This window comes from Myxocyprinus asiaticus, chromosome 1 (genome assembly GCF_019703515.2).
Source record: "Myxocyprinus asiaticus isolate MX2 ecotype Aquarium Trade chromosome 1, UBuf_Myxa_2, whole genome shotgun sequence".
NCBI classification, from domain to species: domain Eukaryota; kingdom Metazoa; phylum Chordata; class Actinopteri; order Cypriniformes; family Catostomidae; genus Myxocyprinus; species Myxocyprinus asiaticus.
In genome coordinates, this window is record NC_059344.1 from 43,747,388 (window position 1) to 43,768,159 (window position 20,772).

Consider the following 20,772-nt stretch of genomic DNA (forward strand, 5'->3'; position numbering starts at 1 on the left):
GTCTGCAAGTCACATGCTGTCAGCATTAACAGCTTCACTGATTATAATACGAGTGATCCAATATTCCCAACCTTATCGCTGAGGAAATAATTATGAGCATCTAAACTACAATACACTTTCACCACCTCTATCGCGTAGATGCACTCAGTATCAACAACATGTCTAGATAAGTCACTTCAAGAAAACATTTGATGTTCTTCAAGAAAATGTGTTGAGTCTTATTTGAAGGATTGAGTAATGACACCTCATTGTTTATTTTCAGTTTTTGCACATATCTTTTTGGTTCTGTATTAGCTAGACTCTAAAAGTACACGCTAGTCATTTTATTTTGACAGTTCTGGGTTATACAAATGCAGAGACTGGAAATGTTTCAGCACCAGACATGTGCTGAAGCGTTCTAATTCCTTTGTTATGGTTTACATCCTTGAAATGGTCTATATACATGTTAACTGGACCACAATTAACCTTGGCGCTATGCACATACTCCGAAAGATAGAGGTGATAGGTGACATGATGTACTTAACATTTCCTCAGCAGACGTCCTTCCTTCAAATACTCAATTACGCATTATCATGTACTGTATACTTGGACAAACAGATGAAGACAGACGCTCTATCACTGCACATATAAACGTACTGACTGTGAAACGGTGTGATGAATTTACCCTGTAGCCTCCACCAACATTCTTGGTCAAAATGAACTGATTCTGTCTGCAATAACCTCAATCTAATGAAGAGGAGCACAGCTTTACAATCACTTTCTCTTGTCGACTTTGACCAGCTTCCTCAAACAAGGGTGGGGACGGTACATATCCAGTGTGCATCTGCAAGTATGAATCATGTTAAGTTGCCATGAATCAATGGCTACAAAATATTTAACACCAATACTGTGCCATTTCTATATTCAAGAGAGCATGACCCATACCTAGCACAGGAAAGGGTTGCCAAAGTGCTTTTAGACTTCTCTACATTTAAAGCAAATGTTCAAGCAGTGTGTTAGCTGACTAAGAGCTGTAAAAGGATATGTTTTATCACAGTGGCTTGCGAAGGGCTGCTCAGTTAAACTGTTTTGGTTCCTACTTGAGTGTTGCGCTCATGTCCAACACAGAGCAGAGCTCCAGAATGCGACCAAAAATAATTTATTGCGACTATGATTTAAAATCTAGTCACCATTGGCGACAGTCGGGTTGTGTGCGTTCATATGCGGTTTCATCAGATATCATGTTGTGTGTTATTGAATACATCTTTAGAGCACCAGTGTATCTCGCGCCGCTTTTCACCCGTTCTGTTTCTGATGAGCTCGCTGCACCACACGCAACAACAACAAACCCAGCGCGAGTGTGTCGTGGCCAAATGATTCCTTTGAATCAGATCTTTTTCATAAATCACCCGAAAAGAACTGAGGATTTGAACTCTGGAGCTCAGGTTAGCAGTTTGAATCAGATTCACTTTCTCAACTAATCATCTGTCAGTGAGTTCACAACTGGGAGTGCAGACATTTCAAAGTAAGAGTCCCATGTGTATTTCAGGCTTCTTTATAATTAAAAGTCCTGTATTGTGTCCCACTTTTTTTCTTCTGGTAATTATTGATTGGGATTGGAGTAGCACAATAATCTGCATCTGAGATTTCATTCAATTTGCACTCTTGTAGTCTCTGTGTCTGGGCCATCCGGTAACAGTAAAAGACTAAGGTGATCAACCTTATTCACTCTAGTGCCATCTTTTATTTTTTTTTATGGGAATGACAACGAAGCTGTGAGGGATAGACTTACAGTCTCTTCAATGGCACGTATGGTGTAAAGCTGTATAAAGCTCCTAGATCACATCTGATTTTCCACAACTCATGTTGTCTGGAGTTCTTTGTATACACAATGTCTTGGACAGATATTTTATCAATGTTTTGTCCACGGAATGATCGAAAGAAACTTTAAATTGCAGTACAGCCCATTGAAGAGATGGTAAGTCTATCCCTCACAGCCTCGTTGTCATCCTCCCAAAGATGGCACTAGAATGAATAAGGTCATGGTCTTGTTGTAAAACTAATATATATATATAATATAATATTATATTATATTATATATATGAGATATATATATATATGAGATCAAGCTTTTGACACTTAGAACAATTGAGGGACTTGTTCACAACTATTACACAAGGTGCAAACATTCATTGATGCTCAAGAAGACAACAAACTACTAAATGCATACTATATGTAATTATCTGTAATGTAGATTGTGAAGAGCAGTATTAAATAAATAAAAATATTTGACCTCTTATATTTGTATAAATTATGAAAGGAGTGTGAACATTTGAGACAAAAGGGAATGCAAACTTATCTTCTCAACTATATACTGTATACTGTTTATTAGACCTCAGACTAATGAGTTATCAACTGTCTTCCTTTTCTTCTGCTTTCTATCTTGTTTCTGAACAACAATCTAAATCGAGCAATTCTGTGATTGGGTGACTAAAAACAGCCTTTTGGCTCCTTAATGTTACAGTTTAGGAGCCAATGGCTCCGAAGTAATTTTTTTAGTCTGGAGCCCTGCAGAGCCACAAGCCGAATGTCAGGAATGTCTGACTGAGCAAACCATGATGGAATGCCTTGTAAGAGAGCTTGAACTCTCTTTCCCACTACAGTGATGACATCACCGACTCCAGTCATATGGGAAAAGAGATGCATGGCTGCAGTTGCCTCATAAGTTGATTTCAGTTGTGCTTAAGGAAGCACTGGCCTTGTTTCTGGGTGGGTCTGTTTTTTAGAATACTGAGGGCAGCTTGGAGAATCTTAGTATGTCAGTCCGTTTGGGCACTAACTCAACAAACCAACATTTGCATGGTATTAGTGGATAATCATGCATTTAATCATAAAAAAAAAATAAAGTCCTAGATTCCATACACAAACAACTAAACAACAGCAGTGAGCAAATGACGAACAGGGTGGACAGGTCAAAAACTATAGATAATGATATCATCACACCTTCACTGAATCCTGTTTAAGCCTATATAATCTATACAATTATTAGGAGTCTGATCACCATTTTGTTGGTTACATTGGGACATGCAGAGCTACTATTGATCTTAAACAGCTGTTCAGATACATTCTAAAACCAGTAGGCTTGATATTTCATATGCAAGCGAAAACAAAATACCATCCTCAAGCCACTTCCCCTTTCTGCTCTCACAGCTCTGTTTATATGGCACAAGCACAGTCATCCTCAGAAATAGCCTCTCACTTTATGTCTAAGCACTCTGCATCTCATTTCAAGACATCACTACAAAGACATTTAGAATCATCTCAAACACTAAAGAAGCTTTAAAGGAATATTCCGGGTTCAATACAAGTTAAGCTCAATAGACAGCATTTGTGGCGTAATGTTGATTACCACAAAAATGTATTCCTCCTTTCCTTTAAAAGAAAAAAAGCAAAAATCAAAGTTACAGTAAGGCACTACAATTGAAGTGAATGTGGCCAATTATTTTGAAGGTTTAAAGGCAGAAATTTGAAGCTTATAATTGTATAAAAGCATTTGCATTAATTCTTCTGTTAAAACTTGTGTATTATTTTTAGTCGTTTTAGGGTTTTAGGATTTGTTGACATTAAATCATCATGGCAACGAAGCTGTAAAATTGGCTAGCCTATAACTTTACACAGAAAAGGGTAAGTAAGTACAGGTTGACCGATAGTGGATTTTACCAATACTGATAACTAAGTTGGGCAGTACCTGCCAATAACCGATTAATCAACCGATAGTTTTTAAAATTGATACTGAATGAAAAAATAACACTCAAAGTAAAATAGTGCTGAACTTTATAACAAAAATAAACAGTACTGACTGAAACATGGAAATATATTGTACATTTTTAAATGAAATAAATATATAAATATTAATATATATGAACTAATATTCGAATATTAAAGTAAGCTGATTTTTAAACTGATGTTGATTCCTTAGTCCACAAGAGGACGCAATAAATACATAAACCATTCAGCACCGTTATATTATTACATAGAACATTTCAAAAAAGAGCATTCCATTTTCAACTAATGTGCATAAAATAAATACTGTAAATAAAAAGTGCATCAAGAGATCCCCGAATTTTCCACTTCTTAATAAGTGATTGAACAGTACTGACTGGCATTTTCAAGGCTTTAGATATCTTTTTATATGCTTTTCCATCTTTATAATGTTCTATTACCTTGTTACACAGGTCTTTTGACAGTTCTTTTCTGCTCCCCACGGCTCAGTATCTAGCCTGCTCAGTGCATCCACATGAGAGCTAATAATCTCATTGACTATTTATACACAGACACTAACTGCAATGTAAAAAGCCACAGGTGTGGGAAATTAACCTTTAATTGCCATTTAAACCTGTGTGTGTCACCTTGTGTGTCTGTAACAAGGCCAAACATTCAAGGGTATGTAAACTTTTGATCAGGGCCATTTGGGAGATTTCTGTTATCATTATGATTTAAGAAGGAGCCAAACAACTATGTGATAATAAATGGCTTCCTATGATCACTATCCTTAAATAAAAGACTGCATGATCAGTCATATTTTCAAAGTCAATGCCAAAATTTCACAATTTCTGCCAGGGTATGCAAACTTTTGAGCACAACTGTTTATATATATATATATATATATATATATATATATATATATATATATATATGTTAAAAAAAAGTGTAAATGTAAAATTGGCCAAAACTAAAGCTGACCAAAAAGAGAGACATATTTTAAGTATTTAGGAATATTTTGATATTTAAAACATTATTTTTCACGTCATTCATACGTTTTTAAAGGAGACCTATTATGCCCCTTTTTACAAGATGTAATATAAGTCTCAGGTGTCCCCAGAATGTGTCTGTGAAGTTTCAGCTCAAAATACCGCACGGATAATTTATTATACCATGTTGTAAATGCCTCTTTTTGGGTGGAATCAAAAACACGCTGTTTTCGTGTGTCTCTTTAAATGCAAATGAGCTGCTGCTCCCCGCCCCCTTTCCGGAAGAGGGCTGTGCCTTTACAGCTCGTGTTTCTGATACTATAGCAACAACAAATCAGAACCAATATGACTGACACCGTAAATACCGGAGTTCAGCCTTATATGTATGAGCAACCTTAAACCTCAAACCTTATTCTTCTCACTGTAGCTGCTCCAGCGCGGAAAAAAATGGCGGACTGTGTGTCGATCACTCAGGGGAGGATCTATGTTAATAGGGTGGAGTCCGTCACCAGTCATGGGCGTGGCCTGCTATAAAGTGTCGTCACTTTAGAGAGGATACGAAAACCAGTCATTTTGAGATACTGTTTTAGATTAATAGAAATATAAGAAAGGAGTGGGTGGACTTTTTACATTGTAGGGTGGTTGTGTACACACACTGCCGACTCACATTTATGTTCAAACACCATGTAAAAGTGAATTTTGCATAATAGGTCCCCTTTAAAGCTTTAAAAGGAAATCATAGCTTATTCCTATTTTATTATTTGATTTTTATATTTGAAGTTAAATATGTAAAAATGACTTCATAAGGTGTGTGAAGCACACATGCAGAAAAAAGCACACCTTAAAATGATATGACAATGAATCGTCACCGCCCTAAAACAGCAAATTAATCATCATAATCGCAATTATTTGTTTGACAATTAATAGTCAGCCAAATTTAATAATCGTGACAGCCCTAGTGATCGCTCAGATTCCAACAGCATGGATCTGACTGAAAGGTCATGCAAATTCAAAGGACAAAGTGTGCTTCATAAGCAGAGTGTCATTAAACCCAGCCTACAGGCAGCCCGATGTTCTTGTAACTCTCAATAAAAGTGGATTAGGACTCAGAGTAAACAAAAATCATTAAACAAAACAGAATTCTACTTAAAGCATATAAAGCAACATCAACATTCCCCACTATATCTACAAAAAACATATGGAGCCAACCAAAGCTTGACCTCCACACCTGCTCTTTAAGTGTGACAGAAGCAATGTTCCGCTTCCTCTTTGCATTATGAGGAATATCAAAGACCTCCACTCAACTGATTCATTTGTTGCGGTTATGAAATCATTTGAGCATTTAATGAGCATTGTGTACAAAGTATTAATCAAAACCCACCAGAAGAGAAACAGAATTCCTTTACAGTCAGAGACAAATAGCAAACCATACCACCAACATCTGTCTGACATGGTAAAGCATTTACCAGTTTTCTACTGGCTGAGTAAATATCCTTCAACCACTACTAAAAGATTATTGGACAACACATGAAAGAGTTCTAAGGAAGAGGCTATGCACATGCTACGACATACATTAACATAGAAATGTTACTTATTGCCATTGTCCTATAGCGTTTACATTGCCACATCCTTTTTCAATAATTGATCCCAAAAACACTCACTCGTCTGCTCCATCTCTCTCATTTCCTCAGGTGGGATCTTCAGTTTGTCCACGTGCTCCCGCAGGACACTGGCCCACTTCTGCAGCGACTCCATGATGGTCCAAGGCCGTGACATGTCCACCACAAAAACAGCCAGAACGTCCTTCAGCGACTCAGTGGTCACTGCAAACTTCAGCAAGCCTTTGTGGTACAGGTCTCCATCAAGGATCCACACGTTGCAGCGGGTCAAATCTGGAAGAGTGTTATTTCATTGTAATTTTTTTTTCTTTAAATAAAAATAAATTGTGAGCATTTTTTGCAAACTATCATATATTTTACTATCGACCTGTTATTATTACTCTGTAATTAAAGAAGTATGATAAGTCAAAGGTATTTCCCAAATATGCCAAATTATAGTGCATGCAAGTGCATCTGTTTCTTTTTTGAATGAAAAAACGTCAGGTTTTAAATTTGTAAGATTAATTGTGTCCTAAGGATCATTCAAAATTCACAGCTGGTCACAAACTGAGAAAAAACAAGTCAGGTTAGGAATAAAGAGCTCTCTGTCCCGCTTCATTATCATCATCTTTCTCTCACTTTGGCAGCACTTACCATCTCTGTCTTCATCCTGGACATTCAGGTACAAGTATTCCAGCCCTCTACCTTTCTTATTGTGCTCTGCTCCTTGGAGTTTTGCCATGAGTGTCGTCTTTCCTGATCCATCCTCCCCTATAAAAATATCACTAGAAATCACATTACTAAAATTTCATGACATAGGCTACATGTGCACCAAATAACAACTGATTTCAGCTTCATGATCTTGCTGAACTTAATACCAGCTTTGTACACCATATTCAAAGATATTATTGAAGTTTGCACATGCTCTCTTTACCAGTCAAACACATACTACTTTTGAGAAGCTGTGAATTCAGATTGTGAACAAAATTTAGCAATAAGCACATACCAAAAACTAATATATTTTTCCCAGATGGCAATTTAGAGCTTGAACGTGTTGAAACTTCGCTGAGAATTGAAGACCTGAAAAATGACAAACATAAAAATGATCACTTTGCATCAGTAGGTAAAGTCTTTGATATGTCAGTAGTTGGATGTTTACTTTTGACAAGTGACAACCTGCAGATACCAGTAACTAGGCTAGGTGATACAATATCACCTGAACATCCCAGAGAGAGATAGAGACAGTTGTCAAAATTAAGCTCGTAAACAAGTAATGCGTGTCCGTTAGATAGCATCAGAAACAGATATCAAAAGTCAGCTTTGTGACACTTCCAATAAAACAAATCACAATCCATAAATATACTGTACAGTGTCAAAGATGCAAAGCCCCATCCGAGATGACTTTTAAGACTCAGAAGTTCTCAAAAGTATGACCAATGCGCCTGACAAGACAACATTATCTCAGGCATGCTACACCCTGACACTTCGAAAGCTTTCTTAAATATTTATCTGGTTGTTAAACGCTAAATTACCCCGACCCAGTCTGTGTTTTTAAGTTTATGTGAAGTGTTTGGGGCTCATCCGGGACCGGCGTCTGAACCGGGCAGCACCTGGCTGATGACAAAGCAGCACATCACACTGTCAAATAAACTCACTCCCTGCTAAATCAGGCGCTCTTCTGGACACTTTGAAGGTGCGAGCGTACCAGAGGTTTTGTCCTTCATCATCCTCGTTGCTGTTATCCATAGTGTCGCCCGTCCCGACTGCGCCCAGTAGCTTCTTCTCTAAAACGGGAGCCATCTTGAATGGAGAGCCACAAAGGAAGGTGCACACTGAGCGCCTGAGGACCTCACATGAGCCGTACAGCGAACTACCAATCCTACTACGGCGAAGGCATAGCTTATGAATATTAATTACATGACGCGACATTCACCCAGTAAAGGCAGACGTTGGGACGCGGGCGCATGGATTGATTCATGAATATTGATTAGACACATGACAGGATGCCCCAGAAAAGTCACGAAGCAAAGTCAAATGAATATTCATGAAGTAAGGTATTTTTATTTATTTTTATTTTTTTATTTTTTTTTATGAAGAAAGCTTTCAGCATAGTACGATTCATAATTCGCGAACCGCTCCCTTAAAAAAAAGAAAAGCAGAAAGAAAACTTAACAAAGACACAAGGGAGATTAACATGCCACTGAACACTTCCTAAGACCACACTAATTAGAATTACGTTGTTTAATTAAAATTATGTGTAGAACGCAAAAAAATGTTTTTATTTTTTTTTAATTTATTTTTTTTATATAATATTTGCCCCACTCTTTGTTATTACGATCAGGCGTTTGAAAAGGCATCACAATCCGCGTTGGCTTGAATGATGTCATTTCAGACTTTGCCGCGCGATAACAACTGTCAGTGCGTCTGACACGCGGGCTGAACTGAGGTCAGCTGTCTGGTTTCCATTGACGTGGTGAAGCTCGGAATGTGACGAGAGGACACTGATCCACACTCAGCTTCAAATGAACAAGGCACAGACTACGGTTTTCTGAACCGGTCGCGCCCTGAATTGGAAATCCTCTTCTAACATTTTTATTTTTATTTTTAACAGCAATGAAATATACAGAATAGTGTATGGTGTAGCGAGAACGAGAAACTCGTTGTGAAAAATTATCAACGTCCTTAATCGGAACTTCTGGAGAGAAGAGACAGAAATAATGCACTGATGACATCTGCCGGTGGAAAGATCTCTTGGATTAGCTTTTATGCGTTCAAGTGTAGTTGACATAAAATACTTTTGGGAAGTTGACATGTTCTGCGATGTGACATGCTATATTATGTCTAAAACAAATTGAAAGGAATAGTTCAACGAAAACTGAAAATTATCACGTAATTTACGCACACTCATGCCTAGATGTGAGTGACACTTTCTTCTGCGAGACACAAACAGATTTTTAGAAGAATGTTTCAGTTCTGTTGGTCTATACAATGCAAGTGAATGGTGGCCTAGAACTTTGAAGCTCAAAAAAGCATATAAAGGCAGCATAAAAGTAATCCATAAGACTCCAAATGTTTTCTATGTCTTCAGAAGCGATATGCCCAGTAGGTGGTGATATACATATATATATATATTGATCTGTTTCTCACCCACACTTATCATATCACTTCAGAAGATATTAATTTAACCACTGGAGTCTTATGGATTGCTTTTATTCTGCATTTATGTGCTTTTTGGAGCTTTAAAGTTCTAGGCCACCATTCACTTGCATTGTATGGACCAACAGAGTTGAAATATTCTTCTAAAAATCTTTGTTTGTGTTCTGCAGAAGAGAGAAAGTCATACACATTTGGTATGGCATGAGGGTGAGTAAATGATGAGAGAATTTTCATTTTTGGATGAACTATTCCTTTAAACAGCATTTAGAAAATTATTTTATCATTCTTATTTATGCAGCTTTTGGGACTTTTCCTTTTATGAAAAAAAAAAAAATAATAATCCTCACACTGCAGGACCATTTAAAATGAACCAGTGAAGGCAAAAATTTTATCAAAACTCATAAAAACCTTAAAAGAAACAGTGACCAGTTACAGGCCGTAAGATATTCACTTTCCCTTCTACATTCATATAAATCATAGTAATATAAAATGAACCTAAAATCTTCATGTTGATTACAAAAGAAATACCAATGGACATGTTGTGTCAACTACCCACCAAACCATGATGTCTAAAACCAGTTATGCAAACATTCAATGAAGAGACTAGTAGCAACTTAAAGTAACAATAGACAAAACACTGGAACAATCATTAAAACAATTAAAAAAAAAAAAAAAAAAAGAAAACACATAACAAATGGATGTGTGCTTATAAGTGCTGAGATCACTGAAGATAATGGTGGTCCCTGTGGTGGAACCAACTCAATCAGGCCCAATTGGAGTGAGAGACAACAGCTGATGCACTGCCACAATTATGACAAGAGGCTTTTCCCTCAGGCTGCTCCATATGGCTGGGCAGGCCAGAGCTCTGAATTTGTGGTTTACTGGCAAGAGTGAAGGGGTAAGGCTGGGATCTCCTGGGAGAATTAGCATGCCAAAAACCTGAGTCGTGCATACAGGCCTGTAACTTGACTGTCTCCCTTTTATTCCTTAGCCATGAAACCCCTGCTGGCAAGATAACAGAAAACGTTATTTTTCTGATATGAGAAAGGTGGTTGTTTTAATAACTGGAAAGGAATAAAGTTTTAGGCCAACAACCTTTTCTGATGTAAGGGTTAAGCCTAAAGTGAGCTCCTCTCATTACGGTGATGGAGTTTATTTCTAAACGTAGATCTTTAAAATTAAAAATTTAAACTCAGTTCTGTCTGCACCTCATTTAGGTTAGGTTTTAGGTAGGATATGTTTATATTACCTTTCATAAAGCTGTCATTTGTAGTTGTGCGACAAAAATTAATGACTGTTTTTAAATGTTCTTTTTGTCATCTTGTCAGTCATCAACATTTACCTCCTCATCATGCTGTTCAGAGGACTTTGAGTTAAATGCAGACAAGAGCAGGCCATTGATGATGACGCACCATCATTGTTCTGCCACTAGAGGCTACTGTCTTTTAGACCATTTAGACTAGAGTGAACACTCTTTTGTTGTTGTTGTTGTTGTTGTTGTTGTTGTTGTTTGCAGGAGACATATGATTAATGGCATGTGCTTTGTTTGCCAAACATTCTATAGGGCACAAAGCTCACAGATCATAAACCTTTCAGCACATGTAGTCTGGGAACTTGGTAACCTTGAACTCTGCCCAGAATAGCTGGGCATTTTAACAAATTACCAACATTCCCACTGTGCGTCCAAAATGGAAACATTATGTGCACTTTTTATGCTTGAGTTTGAATCACCAACACCGTCAAGAATCAAAACGTTTATTCCATTTTTGACATGAGAGTAGGAGCACTCATATTATACTAAGAGTCTGAAAGAGGTAAAAACCTTCTAGTGTATTTTCTGCATTACATTGTTTGATTTCTCATCTTGACGCTGTAAAACATGCAGAACTACAGAGAGGAAACTATTTTCTCATGACCATGTTTCATCGCATTCCATGTGTCTAGCAGCGATGATAGGGCGGCAGTGGTTCATTCCTCCACTCTGTGTGATTTAATCATGAGCCTGTGATGAAGAACGGAAGAAAAAAACATATTATTGGCTTGTCTACATAAGGACTGAGTTATAATTATTGACACAACTGGCCTTCTTTGCCCTAGGCTGAGTTTCACAAGATGCATCATGGACTGTCTCTCATCCTACTCTTCACCTTATTGTAATAGCAGGTCTAATATTCTGTATTTTTCTATTTTTTTATATCTCTCATAATGATGTCTAATCACTTATTGTAGCAACATTGTGCAACCCAACAAGTTGGCATTCAGTGACTACCTTTCTGTTACAATGCATTTTTAATAATGGCTGTTTGGCACATAAGATACAACAGTGGCCAATGTTATCAGTAGAGCACTGACAGAGCGCTAGAATGTGGAATGATGAATAGCCTAATAATAGTTGGGTTTGAAGACTTCGATGAAGTCTTCATCTTCTTGATGATACGCTTCTTTTTTTTTAATGTATATTTTGAATTTTCATATATTACATACCTCTAGAGCTCATATATGTAACAATCAAAATGTCACTGAACATTTGCCAGTACTATCCTATTAACACCAAGCAGCCAAATAACACAAGGGTGCCATGGCATGTGTCAGGCCACTTTAAGTGGAAAGCAATATTAGTGATGGCCTTGTGGCCTAACTTCACTACCGTTTGGAGCAGTGTGTGGCACATACTGTATTGAGTAATTAGAAACAGTATTCTGGAGATTTAGAAAATAATTGACCCTGGTTTAAAGGTGTAGGCAATATTACATGATCCGAAATACCAAAACGTCTTTCACATTCATTAAGCAGTGGTTACATAGTTGTTCTTCTTTTACCCAAATAACAACCAATAACAGGGTCTGTGCTTGGAAGTCTTTACACTGTTTAAACAAAACTGTACATTCTTGAGGCAACCAAATTTAAGGGCCCTGCTTATCACTTTCTCGTCTTCCTCCTCTCCTTCAGACATGGGAAGGAGCGAAGGAGAAATGCATGTTAAAACCAGACAGGTGGAAAAGGCAAATTCACCAACTTTCAAGTCAAAGGAATACGGTTGCTATAGTAATCATTTCAAAAAGTGAAAGAAAAACCCATTATAAAGTCCATCTAATCTAGCAAAATATGCACCCAACGTGAGGGGAAAGGGAAGGGAGGAGGAGGAGGAGGAGAGGGAGGGTATATGGATTGTGGGCAGTGAGCAGGAGAGTCTGTGATATCGACAGATGTCCCCCAAACCGTTGGTTTAACAGGAGGGGTGAACAGAGAAAAAAACGCCCAGTCGCAGAGTGGACCTCGAGGAGTGAGTAGAGTAGGATTGGGTGCAGCTGGATCACATTCACTACTGGAGAGAAGAAAGTGCAGCCAACGCACCCGAGTTCACAGCAGCAGAGAACCAGGTTAGCAAAAAGTCGACCGGATTTTATTGTGACTTTTCGAATACCGGGGGAAATTGCACTAACCGAACAAAGCGTTTTATTGGGACCCGGTCGAAGGAGATCTTGTTCAACGCAGACTGGATGAGCCGTCCTTTGTTCTCGTTATTTTCATCTGTCACTCATGTCAACTAAAAAATGTACAAGAAAAGCATCCCATATGCATTTTATTCAATAACTAAACGTGAAAAATATTGTATAGGCCTAGCTGTTTTCTAACAATGTGTGAATGACACTTTAGTAATATCACATTTAATGTTGTTCAGACGTAACGATACCGTTGTAAGACATGACTTTCTGAATATTCTTGTGAATACTCTTCTGAATATATTTGGGATGACAAAGACTTATCAGTAAGTTATGCCATTTTACATTTATTTATTAATACTTTTTGATGAAGCTGTGCGTTACAGGTAGGTTAGCCCTTGTATTTCGTTCTTTCTTCACGGTTGTCTTTCTATGGGCTTTCAGGTTTTTTTAAGGAAATTGAAAGCATTTATTTGCACTAGCCTATTATGAAATGCTCTTTCAGGCGTTTCGAGGAGCTGGTCGATAAGAACAGAGCGATCATAGTGGGGGGTGTGGGGGTGGGGTACATCAAATCACTCTCTCTCTCTCTCGAAATGTGTTTTAGTTCAAAATTTTATGCTATTTATTCTCTTTTCCACTAGACCACATAAATAAATCGACAAAACATAAATTACAGGTGTCATACGCACGAGGTTACAATCAGTGTTAACTTTTTCCGATAGTATTTGCGTTTTGCACACTCAGGGTAAATCAAATCTTGGCACAGTACCAGTATTCAGTATGTGCTATTGGTAATGATTAATCATTTATTCATTTAGGCTAATAGTTATTATATAGCGAAAATCACACTGCTTTAAACGGTATAGACCTTATATTCAGAATAGCGGCATATAACATTTTTGAGGGGAATGAAAAGGAGGCTGTGAGGGGTATTCGTACAATGGGTTGTACTGCTGTTTTAATTGGTGCTGCTCGTTCTGCTGACGAAATATAGAAAAACGTCTTTCAAAAAAATTAAGAAAAATAAAGAAATAATAATAATAATAATAATGATAAAAATCAGCAGACAATAAATAAATAAATAAATAAATAGGCTAAATATGGCGCTACTCTGAATTCTTGACTTGACGTTTCACCGGTCAACATGGACACTGTAATTAGGAGATTTTTTTTAATTTTTATTACATAGCCTATACGCAATTGAGTAATATTTACTGGAAATAACGGAGGCTGTTTAACGTATTGACAAAGAGCGCTGTAAGTGGCTGTAATGAAAACTGCTGGAGGTAAAAGTGCCTTCAGTAAGAGCAGACACAGGCAGTAAATTTGAGCAGTTCTGACTCATTTGCAGGTCGGACTGATGCATGACTGGGATTACAGTCTTGTATGCACCAGTGCAGCACTACGGACAGCTCCCATTGTAACCCCACCGTGCTGCAATTGTCAGATGTAATATCTGCATGCAGGTTTAAAAAATAACTAAATATCTAATCTGTGACGCTTCTGTGCTGCCTGAATTTTGAATGAAACATACATTTTTAAATCACCTCTCACAGTAGGCTCAGTAATTCCATATAAATTCCAATGTATTATAATGAAACATATCAACCTGTTATAGTAAGTAGGTCTCTTGTCAGACACTCTGTAAAACAAAATGTTGTAGAAGTTTACAAAGAATGGTCTAATGAATTGAGTTACATCCATCTGCTCTATTTTCCCACTTATATATATACGTGTGTGTGTGTGTGTGTGTGTGTGTGTGTGTGTGTGTGTGTGTGTGTCATTGTTGTCTGAGCTGCACTGGATTGCTCAGATAAATGCGGGTTCCCTTTATTGTGCCACTAGCTAGAGTCAATTGACAAAAGTAGGAAGCATGTCTCATACAGCTGCATGTTATCTAATCAGCCTTTCCCCTGAATCGCATCTTTACTTCACCAAGCTTAACTGGTTTACCGACCGAATACTTAACATGAAATATGCATTTTGTTTTAACAGAGACTAACAGAAACTAAACCACTGTTTCAAGATTGTTTTATTTGTAGTATACTGTACTTGTACACTGATTGCTAGAATGAGAGGTTAAAGACATAATACAATGCATTTGATAAGTCTCTTTTGAAATTGGAAGGATTTCAAGGGTTCAGAGGTTAAAAGTGTTGTAGTGTAGATAGTTTATTGGTCCTTCTGCTCCATTATATACAAGCAGTGTGTGCTGTTTTAACACTGTAGCAATGGGTTTTGCATAATCCTGAATGTTCACTTCCACCTAAGATTTCAGAGTGGTTCATGTAGGAGTCTGATAGAGAGTCTACAAGAACTAAGTGAAATTCCACCAAGTCACAGTTTGTCCTTAAGACACATCCTCCTCCTCAGAGTTTGGACTGTATTCAAAGTCCTTGGCAAAGATTGCTTTAGGATAGAAATGACTGACTTAGTGCCCTTCAGAAGGAGATACAGGGCAAGTCTGTGGACAGACTTGTGCAGTTGTACATTTTACAATTTCATATTCATAATGAAGTTCCAAAATGTTGTCCTTTTGCCAGTGGATGACTTTTAGACTAACCTGTGTACAAACATACTGAAATACACTATTGTTCATAACTGACATAAGATGTTCTTCCGTTCCCGCAGGACACATCATGGGAGGCAAGCTTAGCAAACGGAAGAAGGGATACGATGTCAGTGACCCTAAAGAGAAGAAAGAGGAGAGTCCTGTGGCGGCAGTTGACCCAGCTGAGAAGAAGGCAGAGGCACCTGTGACTGAGGCAGAGGCAGGGCCCCAAGAGGCTACAGTGAAAAGTGCTGCAGCGCCAGTGGTGGAGTCTGAAGCACCAGCTGAGCAGACTGCCTCTCTCTCAACAACACAGCCAGAAGTAAAGAAGGATGATGCTTCACCTGAAGAATCAGCAAAAGAGGCATCTACTGCTCCATCAGAGGAAACAGCAGCTGTTAAACAAGCAGATGTGCCAGAGTCACAAGCAGCAGAAATACCAGCATCTGCATCAGAAGCACCAGCCGCAGAGGTTCCAGCATCTGCATCGGTGGCACCAGTATCAGAGGTACCAGCAGCTACACCAGAGGCACCAGCAGCTGCACCTGAGCCATCAGCAGCCAAGGAACCAGCTGCTGTGCCAGAGGCACCAGTAACGGAGGAACCTGCTGCTGTACCTGAGGAACCAGCAGCTGTTCAAGAGCAACCTGTGGCAGAGAAACCTGCAGCTGCACCTGAGGAACCAGCTGCAGCGTCAGAGGCACCAGTGACAGAGGAACCTGCAGTTGCACCTAAGGAACAAGAGGCACCAGTAACAGAGAAACCTGCAGCTGCACTTGAGGATCCATCATCTGTGCCGGAGGCACCAGTGACAGAGGAACCTCTAGCCACACATGAAGAACTTGCAGCTGTGCCAGAGGCTTCAGTAGTGGAGAAACCTGTAACAATATCCGAGGAACCAGTAACTGTGCTGAAGGCACCAGTAGCAGAGCCTGAGGAACCAGCAGCTGCCCCAGAGGCAGAGGAATCTGCAGCTGCACCCGAGGAGCCAGCAGCTGTCCCAGTGGAGCCAGTATCTTCGCCAGTGGAACCTGGTACAGAGCAGGTAGTTGAGAAAGCTGTTGAGAAGTTTGCAAAAGCCAATGAAGTGTCCAGTGAAATGACAAAATCCACAGAAGCTATGCCAGAATCAGAGAGTATCACTGAGGCAGCAGCTCCAGAGCAAGTTGCTGAGGCTGCCCCAGTGCCTGAGCCTGATTCTGAGGCATTGAGTGTGGCAGAGGTAGAGGCAGCTGTGCCTTCCACACCAATCACAGAGCCTGAGTCTCAAACTGCTGCACCTCTTGAGGCCACATTAACACAAGCAACACCAGAGCCATCCCCAGAGCCAACCTTACCTGAACCTGCACCAGAGCAAAAGAGCATAGATAAGCCCGTCCCTGAGATCGTCATCTTAGAATCAACCTCATCCAATGAGATCTCCCCCGAGGAAACTGCACCGACTGTCACAGATCTCAAGCTGGATAATGGAGTGTGTGAGAGTGCTGGCCCAGTAGAGGAATCTGTGGTGGCTCCCCTTGAAGTAAATGGGGAATGCCACGACCAAGCACCAGAGGCAGTCCCCATGGACATCCCCATGCCTCTGGCTGAGGAATGTGTAAACGGTGTGAATGACAAAGAACCCCCTCAGGAGCAGAGTGACTGTGAACTGAAAAAGGATTTGAGTTTGGCTGCTGACATTCAAGTTCCAGCTCCGATTGGTGACATGGTAGAGGTGCCATAGTGAGTCAGGCTGTCGACTTAATCTGAGAAACAAACCTTAAATGTGAATCCCATATTGATGCAAACAAACAAAACAATCATCTGACAACATAGGCTTTCTGAAAATGAATATCAAAAATGCCTGTTGTGTTCTCTCAGGCAAGAGGAATTTTCTGGTTAACCAAAAAGAAATAAAACCACCCAAGAGCTAAGAGAAAGAATAAAATAGTGAGGGTGAAAGAAATGGGAGGGAGAGAGTGAGTGAGAGAGCGAGCAGTGTTGAAGTCTTTGTGCCCTGTGTCCTGCTGTCATTGGAGAGGGTGAGCTTGCAGGCCTGGTGAATATGTAAGCCAGAGAGATGATGATTACATATGAACAGAAAAAGGAATAAAAACAACTAGATGGCAGAACAGAAATACTGGACAGTAACAATGAAGTGAATGAATAATCTTTTGTGTGTGAGTCTGATGCATATTAAAATGGTTTACTGGATTAGCATTTAATAGTATTTAATGTAATTTAGACCACATGTCAATTCTGTCACCCTGTAGGCCTAATAAGGAGATTTGAAGATGAAGCATTTTAAACTTTTCATGATGGGAGAAACAGTGAGGAATGTTCATTATAACTTAATGGCTTGGCATAGAAAATAAAACACTATGTTGTACCTTAAACAAATGGTTCTTTCATTTTTGCACTTGTATTTTTCTGAATGTTGTGCTGAATGGGTATCCAAGTGTGGAAACTTGTGTAATATTCAAAAGATTATTTCAAATAAAGGTATGATCCCAATCTTGCTGGCTCATACATAGAGTAGATCCATTTTATTCTTATAAAATTTGTGCAGCATGTGCAATATTTTGCCACTGAATTAATATAGTAATAGAGTAGTAGTTAGTAAAGAACAGCTGCAACAGTTACTTTCAGACCCAGCCATTTTGTTTGGTAACGCTGAATGGCAGGTCACCATTCCAGTGATGTCCCAAGAGTCATTGACTTTGTAAATTTGTTTTGTGCAGCTGGGTCTCAGACACGGGTTGTTTTGAGCAACATGGCCATGCATGCAAATGTCTGTTCAGAGGCTAATCTCACCCCTCCATCTACAGCAGGGATGATGTAGTAGATCAGGGGAAGAGATTTATAGGCATTTGTTGCCTATGCAGTGGGGGAACAGGACTGAGAATGGTCTCTTGCTTGAAAGGAGGAGCTCTGATGCTGCATGGAGCGGGAAAGGGTGGCCATGACAAACGAGATAATATCTCCTCTAACTTCAGACATTTTTTTTTTTACATAGACACATACTCATACACTGTACATACTCTAAAATGCTCTGAGGCACAAAAGCCCCTATATAGAGAAAAGAGGGAGAAAGTCCTCAGGAATACACACACAAATGAAGAACATGGAACACGAAGAACTCACAGAACTCGAAAAATAAACACTGCAAACATGGCAGCCTCACCTACTCTAAAAGAGAAGAGGGTCTGTCTCACATAGGTGCTAATGTGCAGAAATTATTACAGTAGACTTTTGAAATGCTGTGTTGTGTTTGTTTGTTTGTTTGTATGATGGGAGTTCAGAGGCAAGCATGAGAAATGCATAACAAGAGAAGATGCTGGAAATATCTTAGGGTTCCCAAGTGCCTTCCGCCAGCACCATAATGAGCTCCTCCACATACCAAGCACGAATTCTTGTGTTTCTTAAAAACACACACACACAGGCATACAGATTTATGAAAGGAATGTTCTCTAAAGCTGAGGTGGGTGGGGGTCAGGAGGCGGGATGGGTGGATGAACTCACTGGCTTCAGTGTTTTTTAGAGTCACTGTTAAACTTGTCCTCTGTTTAACATTTGTCAAATGTGAAGGAATAGGAAGTGTTTAACGACACGTCCTGAAACATGTTAAACCCTATGGTTAAAGGGATAGTTCACTCCAAAAGTAGCTTACCCTCATGTTGTCCCAAGCCTCCATGAATTTCTTTCCTCCATGGAACACAAAATGAGATGTTAGACAGAAAGTAAGCCTCAGTCACCATTTACTTTCACTGTACGGAAAAAAAGATGTAAAGAAAGTGAATGGTGACTAAGGCTAACATTCTGCCAAACATCTCCTTTTGTGTTCCACAATAGAAAGAAAGTCATACGGGTTTGCAACATGAGGGTGAGTGAATGATGACCATTTGTTTTTCATTTTTGGGTGAACTATCCCTTTGAGACTTTGGTTATATAGACTTTATGTAGTGGCATTCCTTAGCTAAGTTTTTTTTGAAAAAGAAATGTCTGAAAAATGTTTTTCTATGTATGGTCTTACATGTGCTTTTACTCAAACCTCTGTTTATCATTAAAAATACATCACCAGTGTTTAAGTCTCTGGTTTGCAGGGCCTGCATTCATTGGTGGAGACAGATTTGAGAGGAGAGGTCCCAGAGTTAGGAATTTTTAACACAAGGTATCCAGTTTCCTCATCCCACTTTACTGTGCATGGGGAACGAAATTCCTTCAGTTCTCTCTCTCTCTCTCTCTCTCTCACTCCCTTCCTCCCTTATTCTATCTCTCTTTTCCTTAGCTTTCTTGCTCAACAGATGAAAGGCCCTGCTTGCATCTTGATTTAAAGACTCTCTACACAGTGCATACTTGTTCTGCTCCAGCTGCAGTGCTTGGATACACTAGCACTATGTGTTCTATACCGGAGTGTTGGCAAAAAACTGAAGATGCTTTCCTGTCCTTTTCTACATGTAAGGAATCTTTCATTTCTCCTCCTCTTAAAGGGATAATGCAACCAAAAATGATGTTCCAAACCTATATGACTTTCTTCTGTGGAACCCAAAAGGAGATGTTAGGCAGAATGTTATTTTACTCACCATTCACTTTCATTGCATCTTTTTCTATGCAATAAAAGTAAATGGTGACTGAGGCTATACTTTAATTCTGCCATCTCCTTTGTATTCCATGTCAAAATGTCATATGAACAGGGTTGGGAGGGTTACTTTTGAAATGTATTCCACTACAGATTACAGAATACATGCTGTAAAATGTAATTCGTAACGTATTCCGTTAGATTACTCAAGGTCAGTAATGTATTCTAAATACTTTGGATTACTTCTTCAGCACTGGTAGATTTTTTCACTTGTTTTGACTATAAAAACTCTGCCAGTACAGTAAAACAAAATACACATGTTAAAAATACATTCTCTGAAAAACCTAAATATCTTATGCAGTGTTGTTTCTAGGATTTCTAGGATAAGGATTTTTAGATATTTTTACAGGAAAACAATACAAAATTTATTATCAAGAATATGATTTTTGCCCTAATATCAAAGGTCCTAGAAAAAAGAAATTATGATCCAATGTGAATTTACTTGATAAAACAATATGATCGTGCCTGGTAACATATGCACGTAAAATGGCTACAAATAGCATTTTAGCTTAGCGTAAAGCTGACAATTTACACAAGGTTTATTTCTATTTCTTCTGCTCCAAACTTACTTCAAACTTACTTCTCTGTCTGCTCGTATGAATGTAACACATCATAAGAAAGTGTTTCACCGCTGTTCAAATGCACTTTGGATCGCATCATTTATATGTATAAA

The 20,772-nt window shown here is 38.8% G+C and overlaps 2 protein-coding genes across 3 annotated transcripts in view; one reads left to right on the plus strand and one right to left on the minus strand.

Moving 5' to 3' along the window:
• The window catches only part of LOC127446141 (cytoplasmic dynein 1 light intermediate chain 2-like), a 31,336-nt gene extending 23,172 nt beyond the window's left edge, over positions 1 to 8,164 (minus strand). Inside the window, exons 1-4 of one of the 2 annotated variants that reach the window (XM_051706832.1) lie at positions 8,034 to 8,164; positions 7,335 to 7,408; positions 6,983 to 7,099; positions 6,392 to 6,622 (exon numbers count right to left, since the gene is read on the minus strand). In XM_051706832.1, coding sequence (XP_051562792.1) covers positions 6,392 to 6,622; positions 6,983 to 7,099; positions 7,335 to 7,408; positions 8,034 to 8,128 — 517 coding nt within the window. In that variant the 5' untranslated portion in view covers positions 8,129 to 8,164. The remainder of the gene's footprint in view (positions 1 to 6,391; positions 6,623 to 6,982; positions 7,100 to 7,334; positions 7,409 to 8,033) is intronic. The other variant, XM_051706841.1, reaches the window with a different exon arrangement.
• A 4,515-nt stretch (positions 8,165 to 12,679) lies between these two features.
• LOC127446130 (calphotin-like) lies at positions 12,680 to 17,989 on the plus strand. Its single transcript, XM_051706805.1, has 2 exons — positions 12,680 to 12,864; positions 15,562 to 17,989. The coding sequence occupies exon 2, from the start codon at positions 15,570 to 15,572 to the stop codon at positions 17,202 to 17,204; it is 1,635 nt and encodes a 544-aa protein (XP_051562765.1). The 5' UTR covers positions 12,680 to 12,864; positions 15,562 to 15,569; the 3' UTR covers positions 17,205 to 17,989.
• Positions 17,990 to 20,772: the final 2,783 nt, after the last annotated feature.